This window comes from Pogoniulus pusillus, chromosome Z, assembly GCF_015220805.1.
Source record: "Pogoniulus pusillus isolate bPogPus1 chromosome Z, bPogPus1.pri, whole genome shotgun sequence".
NCBI classification, from domain to species: Eukaryota; Metazoa; Chordata; class Aves; order Piciformes; family Lybiidae; genus Pogoniulus; species Pogoniulus pusillus.
Window position 1 is genome coordinate 112,626,980 of NC_087309.1, and position 10,596 is coordinate 112,637,575.

The 10,596-nt window shown below is 42.7% G+C and overlaps 1 protein-coding gene across 1 annotated transcript in view; it reads left to right on the plus strand.

The window, feature by feature from the left end:
• The window catches only part of FAM174A (family with sequence similarity 174 member A), a 61,188-nt gene extending 51,782 nt beyond the window's left edge, over nt 1-9,406 (plus strand). Inside the window, exons 4-5 of the mRNA XM_064176395.1 lie at nt 3,948-4,128; nt 7,927-9,406. Coding sequence (XP_064032465.1) covers nt 3,948-4,035 — 88 coding nt within the window. The 3' untranslated portion in view covers nt 4,036-4,128; nt 7,927-9,406. The remainder of the gene's footprint in view (nt 1-3,947; nt 4,129-7,926) is intronic.
• Nucleotides 9,407-10,596: the final 1,190 nt, after the last annotated feature.

The window sequence follows — 10,596 nt, forward strand, 5'->3', positions numbered from 1 at the left end:
CTTGTGGATGGGAATCACATTGGCAGCTTCCAGTCTTTGGGGACCTCTCCAGTGAGCCAGGACTGTTGATAAATGATGGAGAGTGGCTTGGCCAGCTCAGCTGCCAGCTCTCTCAGCACCCTAGGGTGGATCCCATCCGGTCCCATGGCCTTGTGAGGATCCAAGTGTCTCAGCAGGTCCCTTACTGCTTCCTCCTGGATTAGAGGGGAACTGTACTGGTCCCTGACTCCATCCACCACTTCAGGAGTCCAGCTGTCCTGGAGACAACCTGTGCCACTAGTGAAGATTGAGGCAAAGAAGGTGTTAAGCACCTTTGCCTTTTCCTCATCCCCTGTCACTATATTCTCCTCTCTATCTAACAAGGACTGGAGGTTGTCCTTGGCCCTTCTCTGCCATTCATATATTTACAGAAACACTTTTTATTTTCCTTGACAGCAGTGCCCAACCTGAGCTCCAAGTGGGCTTTTGTCTCTCTCATTTTTCCTCTACAAGACCTAGCAACTTCCTTGAACTTCTCCTGGGACACCTCCCCTCTTTTCCAAAGGTGATACACTCACTTTTTTACCTCTAATCCCTTCAGCAGCTCCCTGCCCATCCAGTCTGGCTGCCTCCCTCCTTGGTTCATCTTCCAGCTCAATGGCACAGCTGCTCCTGTGCCTTCAGGAGTTCTTTCTTGAAGCAGGTCCAACCTTCCTGGACCCCTTTGTTTTCAAGGGCTATTTCCCAAGGAACTTTCTGAGTTAGTTCCTTAAATAGGCTGAAGTCTGCCCTTCAGCAGCCCAGTGTGGAGGTTCTGTTGATCCCCTCCTGGTTTCTCCATCTATTGAAAACTCTATGATTTCATGGTCACTGGACCCCAGGCAGCCTCCAACCACCACATCCCCTACCAGCCCCTCTCTATTTGTGAGCAGCAGGTCAAGCAGAGCTGCCCCCCTGGTAGGCTCACGTAACAGCTGGGATAGGAAGTTGTCTTCCACACATTGCAGAAACCTTCTAGACTGCCTCTTCTCTGCAGTGTTTAAGTCCCAGCAGATGTCTGGTAGGTTAAAGTCACCCACCAGAACAAGGGCAGGTGATCTTGAGGCAGCCTCCAGTTGCTTACAGAGTAATAAATCAACCTCTTCTTCCTGGCTGGGTGGTCTGTAACAGACTCCAACCAGGATATCAGCCTTGTTGGCCTTCCCCTTAATTCTCACCCGTATGACTCAACTTGATCATCCTTGATTTCTACCTCCATGACATCCAGAGCATCCCTAATATACAGAGCCACTCCCCCGCCCTTTCTCCCTTGCCTGTCTCTCCTGAAGAGTCTGTAGCCATTGATCACAGCACTCCAATCATGTGAGCCATCCCACCACGTTTCAGTGATGGCAACAATATCATAGTTTTCCTCCTGCACCAGAGCTTCCAGCTCCTCTTGTTTGTTACCCATACTGCGTGCATCAGTGTACATGCACTTCAGCTGGGCTGCTGCTTTTACCCCTAGCTCTGGCCTGCCATCCTCAGTTCCCTTTGATTTATCTCTGGTGCTGTCATGTTTAACCTCCTCCCCCTTCCATTCTAGTTTCAAGCCCTCTCAACAAGCCCAGCCAGCTTATATGCCAGGGTCCTTCTCCCCTTCTGTGACAGTTGTATCCCATCTGTTGCTTGCAGACCTGTGGCAAGATGAAGTTCCCCAAGATCAAAGAATCCAAAGTTATGTTGGAGGCACCAACCTCTGAGCCACTTGTTCATCAAATATGCTTTCCTATTCTTCTCTGTATTCCAGCCTGTGACTAAGGGTATAGATGAAAAGATTACCTGTGCCCCTGCTCCCTCAACTGCTTTCCCCAGTGTCTTAAAGTCCCTCTTGATAGCTTTTAGCCCTCTGTTATTAATCTCATCATTCCCTGCCTGTATAACTAATAAGGGATAGTAAGCAGAGGGCTGCACTACAGTAGGCAGCCTCCTGGTAACATTCCTGACCCGGGCCCCAGGGAGGCAGCAGAGCTCCCTGTGGAAGGGGTCTGGCAGGCATATGGGGCCCTCTGTTCCCTGCAGAAGGGAGTCACCAATAACAATTACCCTCCTCTTTTTCTTCTGGGTACTTGTTCTGATGCGAGGGGACAACTGATTTGTCTCAGTTGCCCTCTCAGCCGGTGATGCTTCTGCCTGCTCCAGGATCACCTCATCCTCAACCTCTAGTGCCCTATATCTGTTGTGTAAGGGCAGCTGGGGATGTGAGGATGGCTGGAAGGGTTTTCCCTTGCCCCTTCTGGCAGGCACCAGTATCCATTCTCCTTGGTTGCTCCGTTCATCTCCCTCTGGCAAGGGGGACTGCAGAGCATGTTGCTCTCTTTTACATTCCCTTTCAGCCTTCAGGCGTTCCACCTCTCCCTTGAGTTCAGCTACCAGGTTAAGCAGACTATTAATCTGCTCACACCTAATGCAGTCAATGCCTGTGTCTCCCTCGACTTCGAGTGCCAGGCTCCAGCACTCCTCACATCCAGTTGTCTGCACACCTGCATTCCTACAGGTGGGCTCTGTTTGGGCTCATGAATTGCCCTGCCTGTGGTCTTAACAGAGATTTTTGTCAAGTTGTTTCCTAAGTTAGTGGTTTTGCCTCTACCCTGTCTATGGTTCTGCAGTTGAAGTCAGTTAAGTTTTATGATTAAGAATTTAGCTTGCATTAAAGCAAACTCTTTTTGTGTAGACAGCAGGCTTTGAACTGTATTTGCTTTTACTTGCGTTGACTACAAAAACAAATTCACGTTATTACTACTGCAGTTGGAAAAAGAATCAAATCCAAGCAAACAACACACACAGAGAAAAATCTCCTGTCCTAATTTCCAAATACTCAGCCTATCTTTATATATCAAAGTGCTGCAGCAAATCATGATTCTGTTTAGCTATTGAATTTGAACAGGCAATTTGAAACTAGATTACTGATTCAGACCATTTTAAAAGTAGCCTTTTGAATGACGTATGATACAGTTTGAGTACATTAGTGTTTCATTTAGCTGTGAGATAAATCAAGTATTTATTTGAATAGATGCAGTTCCATACACATTGTGGTATTTTGTTGATGAGAGAACTTCTGCTAGGTTAGTAGTATTTGATTTTGAAAGCATCAGCTTTGGCTTAAAAAGCAAGAGATGATGTTTTGATTGTAAGTCTGAAGATCCCAGCAAACATGGGGATAGAAGTGGCATGTAATATTTGAACTTGGCATTATCTGGAGTGAATGCACAGAGTCATGTAACATGTCTTAGGCCTACCTTTATTTCTGCTCCATGGGGCTGAAAAATTACCTAAAATTTAATAGCTGTTCACAGATTAGATGATAATGTCAAACTCTCAGGCATCCTCTAAGAAAAGTAATTGCATCTGTGTAACCAAGTGGTCTAACCACAACCAATTTCAACTTGTTTCCCTTTACTTGCAGAGGAGAACTGATTGAACAGATGAGAAGTAATAACCTTCAGAAGGAGAGTAGCCATAGAGAAAAAAGGTGTTACTGTTTGTTTCAAGATAGCTCATAAAAAAAGTCAGTGCTTAAATTATTAAAGTCATTATTGTGATATTAGGACCTTAGGAAAAAAAGGACAGTCAACAACATAAATATGCCTATTTATGGATATTGAGAGCTTGCTATGTTCTCCCTTACAAGCAGAAGCTCTCAAAATTTTAAGTTAACTTTTTATATTGAAACAGTTTGTGTGTAAGGAGGAAAACACTGGTGAGCAATGTGAAAGGGGGAAAAGAGCAATGAGCAATGTGAACACACTTGGCAAATCTTAGAGCAGCCTGATAAAATGCTGTTGAAACTGCAAGGTTTGCTCAGCAACTGGCGTTGCTGAAAGGGAAGTTCTAAAACTAATGAAGAATAGTTTTTAATAATAATGATCCTTAATTAGGAATGGACAATTTTTTTTTTCAGTTAATTTCTTTCCCCTTGTTTCAACTAGGTCTTTTGCATCTGCATTGAAGCTTAGTAATCAGTCTCCATGTCACTGCTTAACCAAGAATGACCAAGGGGGAGTACAAAACGCATAAGCAATCAAAGAGTTGCTGAGGACAACTTGATGATAATGATGCTCAGATGTTCTCAGATGTCATTATTGTGCTGACATTTACAGTAATTCAGAGGTATGGTTGGGTGAGGTTTGGGGTTGTTTTTTTTTTTGTTTTGTTTTTAAAGTAGTATAAATATGCCATAAGGCTCTGAGCTGCTAATTAGGGAATTTTTTGGGAGGGGAGTATTATTTTCGAGTTTCATTCTTTGTTTAAGAAATCACAGCTGCAGTTTTGCTTGAACTCCAGTCAATAGTCAGCTCATTCAGTTTCTTACCCTCTTATTTCATAATGAAAGACACCGAAAACCTAAATATTGTTACAAGAAATTCTATTCTACATATTCTGATGGCTTTGTATACATTTGCTGTGGACAATAAATTATATAATTACTGATTTATATATTTTTTTTTCTTTTTTCCTTCTTTATAGTCTGTTAATAGACTGCAGTAGTAGCTACTCTGTTGTTTTTTATTTTACTTACTTAAAACAGCACAGTTTTTAAAGGTGATAATCCACAGCACAGTGGATACCTATACCTATAGGCTTTTGTTGCTGTTTAAGCTTCCCAAAGTCCACAAGCCCAACAGAACAAAATGTAGGATGCCTGCCCAAACTAGGTAGAAGAGTGAAAGGGCGTAAAACACCCAAAGAACAGCCTTAAAACTGCCCAAACTAGGTAGAAGAGTGAAAGGGCGTAAAACACCCAAAGAACAGCCTTAAAACTGCCCAAACTAGGTAGAAGAGTGAAAGGGGGTAAAACACCCAAAGAGCAGCCTTAAAACTGCCCAAACTAGGTAGAAGAGTGAAAGGGAGTAAAACAGCCAGAGAATAGCCTTAAAACAATTGGAGGCTAGAAAGAAAACTTGAACAATAAATAAAAGGTATTTAAGGTAAATGAGAGTTAAAAAAAAAATAAAGGAAGAAGGAGGACCCAGGTAACTATGGACCTATCAGCCTCAGCTCTGTCCCTGGAAAGGTAATGGAGAAATTTATCTTCAGTGCTGCCTTTAAGCATATCAAAGACAAGAGGGTCATTAGGAGCAGTCAGCAAGTTGATTGGACAGAGCTGGGTGCTAGGTTGGACTGGATGGTCTTGGAGGTTGATTCTTTGATTCCATGAAGTCATGTTTGACCAACCTGATAGCCTTTTATGAGGACATAACCAGGTGGATTGATGGTAGAGCAGTGGATGTGATTTATCTTGATCTCGATAAAGCATTTGACACTGTCTCCCACAGCATCCTTGTAGCTAAACTGAGACAGTGTAGTCTGGGTGATCAGGTAGTGAGGTGGATTGGGAACTGGTTGAAGGAAAGAAGTCAGAGAGTTGTGGTCAGTGGGACAGAGTCTAGTTGGAGGCCTGTGACTAGTTGGGTCCCACAGAGGTCAGTGCTGCGACCAGTTCTGTTCAATGTATTCATCAGTGACCTGGATGAGGGCACAGAGAGCACTGGCAGCAAGTTCGCTGATGACACCAAACTGGGTGGAGTGGCTGCCACACCAGAGAGTTGTGCTGCTATTCACTGAGACTTGGACAGGCTGGAGGGTTGAGCAGGGAGACATTGAATGGCACTCCACAAGGGCACATGTAGAGTGTTGCACCTGGGAGAGAACAACCCCAATGATCAGTATAGGTTGGGGACTGACCTGTTGGAAGGCAGCGAAGGGGAAAAGGATCTGGGGGTTGTAGTGGATGGGAGGTTGACCATGGGCCAGCAATGTGCACTTGTGGCCAGGAGGGCCAATGCCATTCTGGGGTGTATTAGAAGGGCTGTGCTTAGTAGGTTGAGAGAGGTTCTCCTGCCCTTCTATTCTACCCTGATGAGGCCACATCTGGAGTACTGTGTTCACTTCTGGGCTCCCCAGTTCAAGAGGGGCATAGAACTGCTTGAGGGAGTCCAGTGCAGAGAAAGGAATGGAACATCTCTCTTATGAGGAGAGATTGAGGGAGCTGGGACTGTGCTGCTTGGAGAAGAGGAGACTGAGAGGTGACCTCATTCATGTTTATAAATATGTAAAGGGTGCCAGGAGGATGGAGCCGGGCTCTGCTTGGTAATGCCTGATGAAAGGACAAGGGACAATGGGTGGAAGCTGAGGCATAGGAAGTTTCATGTAAACATGAGTAGGAGTTATTTCCCTGTAAGGGTGACAGGACTCTGGAACAGGCTGCCCAGAGAGGCTGTGGAGTCTCCTACTCTGGAGGTATTTAAAACCTACCTGGACGTGTTCTTTTGTGGTCTAGTTTAGGAGATCCTGCTCTGGCAGGGGGGTTGGACAGGATGAGCTTTGGAGGTCCCTTCCAGCCCCTGACATTCTGTGATTCTATGATTCTATGGCAGTGCATTCTCTAGATTGAGATGGATGTTGTCCTTGTCTGCAGCAGGTAGCAGTGTTGGTCATGTGGTTAGCTGGAACAGCAGCAGCAAGGAGATGTTGCAAAGGTGAAGGTAGGAAGCAAGAGAAACTTGAATTGCCTCTTAAACAGGCTGTGGACAGGAAATGGGATAAACTTTGACATGGAAAGGTCCTTCCTCCAGGAGGGACCAGGCCTCCCTGCCCACCTAGGTCCTCAGGTTTCCAGACCACACATCCAGCCCAGCTGGGCTGAACCTGGAACAGCTTTGTTTCGGGCTAGCTGGTAAGTCTATTTGGCTTTCTCCAAGGCCAGTCAGAGAAACTGCCTTCTTTCCTAAAGTCAGCACTGGTGTGCTGATATGATTAGCTCTTCAAGTGTTTTACTTCAGAGCTGTTGTAACACAGATGCAGTTTAAGTGTACTCCCTTTGCTGTCTTCGGTCTCTATGCCTCTTCAGCCTGTGGCAGCTTACCTGAGTGGGATGTTGTAACTATTTTCTCCAACAGCATACTGTCAGAGTTTGAAATTCTAGCCTGTGTAGTTTTTCACCATACAACTTTACTATATGTCAACTGAAGTACAGTACCCTAATATCATATCACATCTTTGTTTTTCAGAGGTATATCACACTAAGTTTACAATCCTCATTAAATCACTTCACATATGGGTGACTCGATGCTCTGTGAGGCACAGGGAAAAGCACTTACTGTGGTTCTGATAGTGTTCCAGTTACAGAGTGCTACTAAGAGTTACTGAAGTTTGCATAGGAGCTCAGAACCCTACAAAGTTAAAAAAGATACCAAATTTGGTAAAATCTTAGGAGTTTTGTAAGTGAGATGTCTCTGTATTTGGGATCTTTAAATGAGTGGGGTTTTGTGGAGCTTTGGTTCACACTAGCATGGTGTGGTGGCTTATGAGCTTTGGCTCAGTTTAAGTTCACCAGACCAGCTCAGATGGCTTGGAAGTAGGATAAAGCTCTATTTACAGCAAAGCTAAATTGGCAAGTGTGTATACACAATATATTTATATATATTTACAATTATATGCAGTTCAGAAATAACACAGACATCCAAACTTCCCCCTCTGGACAAAGAAAGAGCCTGGAGGGGTCCCACACCACCCTCTCTCTCTCCCAGACAGAAAATAGCTATTGAGATTTAGGTACTACCTGGTCAGCCAAGGTTAGTGGAGGAGATCCAGAGCCCAAGAGCAAAGAAGAAAGAATTGCTTATACTTTGGCTTTTTATCCCTTTTAGCAAACCACTGAAGGATATGGACTTTATTATTCTTTTATGATCAATGATCTCATTTCTCTTACTAGAATATTCCAGTAAGCCTTAAGCTGCTACACATGGTAACTGAGTTCCAAGCATGCAAATTTAACAATAAAATGTTACATCACTATGGAGTTGTTTGGGGTTTTTCTTTTGTAATGTTTGATCTTAACAAATGCAGGCTAAACTTCCCCTTGAAACAGGACGTTTCAGATTAATGCATCTGTTTATTCTGTTGTAGAGAGGTACGTGCCTTCCAGTCAAAGAACTTACCTTAGACCCAGAAAAGACTGCTTCGTGGGAAGAATAAGAAGCAAGAGGGTATGCAAGTTGAGGAGACTAATTTAATTGTGTATGTTACGACATAATTTGTTGCAATAAGTACTGTATCAATTTGTTGTACCTTTTTTTTTGTATATAGAGGCTTCCAAATGTAAAGCCTGTGGGCAGAAAGTGCACTGAAACAAACAAAAAAAAACCTATTTGGAAAGCAGATTACTTTTTAAAACAGGGTATTTCTTTTTGTTTGTTTCTTACAAATCTTCTGTGCCATCAGCTTGGGATGCCTTTTATCTACAGGAACTTGGAATGCTAACAAATATTTTTTTTTCTGATACTAATGTAGTCACTTTGGACTCTTCAGAGCTTTTAGAACTTTGTTTTGGTTGAGAAGATGCTTTTATCCTTTACCAATAAAGAAGCCAAACTGCTGCCTTTTGCATTGAGACTTTGAAACACTGAATTGTTCTATGTAAACTTGAGCCAACAAATAAAAAGTTTAGATCATTCCTGTCATTCAGTTAGTATGGTACTTCCAGACTACAGATTTTAAGGACAGAATCTTGTAAAACACATTACTGCAATGTCTGTTTTATGTAAGACTGCTGATTACAACTGTTGAGTCATTTTTTTTGTCAGCTGCATCCTCACCTTGTGTAAACAGACATTGCTTACTGACTTTAGGGTGCTGATGGTGTAGTCCACGCAGTGTCAGGGTTTAGACCTGTGGAGAAGCCTTTGGGTAGCTCTTCACTTTTGTTCTCTTTAAGCAATATAGCTCAAATACTAAATTTACCATAAACCTAAAGTGAAAAAGGTGACATGAGAAGCAGCTGCATTAAATACGTGGTGATATTCACATGAATGTAATTGGCATCCATCAGTTGCATTTATTTGGTAGCTACTGCTGTAAAAACAAATCAATATTAGGACCTGGAAAACCTAATTTGAAAAAAAAAGAAGTTTTTTTCTGTTTCCACAGGAGTCTTGATAATGCAGACAGAGTGTTTAAATTCCAGTTCATTAGGATCACTGTGTAAATTTGTTCTTCATTCTGTGTATATCTCGTACCATGGCATAATCCTGCTGTAGCAGAACTGGTGGGACTGCCTATGTTTCCTGAAAGTTCCTGTGAAAGGGCTGTGTGGAGAGGCAGACTCAGTCCCTTGAACAAAGTTGAAATACCTTGTTTGTCTTTGAGGTTATTTCTGTACTGATGAGGTGGGAAGGGGGTTCAGCTTGTAGACTCTTCAAACTCTGTACCAGCCAACTTGTACTGAAACGTACTTGCCCTACTAACAACTCAGATGAGGTCTGAAGTAATTCATCAACGTCAAATCAACTTCCCAAGGTAATTTTCATCTACAGTTGCCCATTTGCCACACACTGCTGGGAAGTAAATGGTATTTACAATAAATGCAAATTTGTTTTCCTTCCTCTCATCTTGTGCCAATTTTTTTCTCTTTGTGTGTTGTCTTTTTTTTTGTGTGAGAGTGCAACAGACTGAGATTAGGGTTAGGGTTAGCTAAAACTGAAATGTAACCACAGCACTGATTTCTGAGAGAGACTTCACTGGGGGATCTAGAGATGGTGAAGAGCAATTGTGTTACAGGCCACAGGTGAGAGAACAAGAAATAATAGAAGGCAAAACATTTTGCTTCCATTTATAAGGAGGTCTCAAAACCTAATCATAATTGGAATCTTTCATTAGGTTTTGTTTTGTAGTGCTGCCACATGTGAGCCCTAGCAGTACAGACTGTTTTCCCGACATCCTACAATTTGTTACTTGAATTCTGTGGAATCTTTCTGAGCTTTGAGCTTAATACATAAATGTTTTCAGTATTAAAGCTGTGATGGTATATCTATTACTGTTTATTAGAGCTTTGCAGCCATTCTCCTTCACTAGTGCAATCTGAAACATCGTGTGCGTACAAGTATATGTAGTTCCTGATCTAGTCCAGATGTATTGGTTGAAAGCACAGCATTAACAGAGCATACATCATCAGATACTGTGAATGGGTTGAGAATAAGAAGAGACAGCCATTTTTGTATGTCTGGTTGCCCAGTGAAAGTCATGAAAGGATTCTAATATATAAGCCAACTGGAAAACCCAGTTCTTTACTGTAAGGGTCACAGAGCACTGGAATAGGCTTCCCAGAGTTGTGGGGTCTCCTTCTCTGGAGACTTTAAAGGTCTGTCTGAATGTGTTCCTCTGTGATCTGTATCAGATAGTATTGTCCTGCTCTGGCAAGGTGGGTGGACTCGATGGTCTCCTGTTGTGGACAGGAAATTAATTGATGCAAGATGGTATTTCCCAAAATGTCTATTGTTTATTAATTTTGATACTCTGAACTCTCGCCACCCCCGACCACTAAGTTTAATAATATTTTGGTTCTTACACAATTATGGAAACATTCTGTGGATAATATCTACATCTAGTAATAACCAGCAAAATATATAAGCATTAATTGAACTGGTGGCGAAGGTTCCCGCAGTCAAACGCTGCTTGCAGTCAATGTGCTGCTTGCCCACTAGATGGACTCAAGGAGCTCTTTCTGCTCTATGGCAGCAGGCAGTAGAGAATTACAAAGAGGCATTTAAGCATTTACTCACAGATTATTATTATTACCCA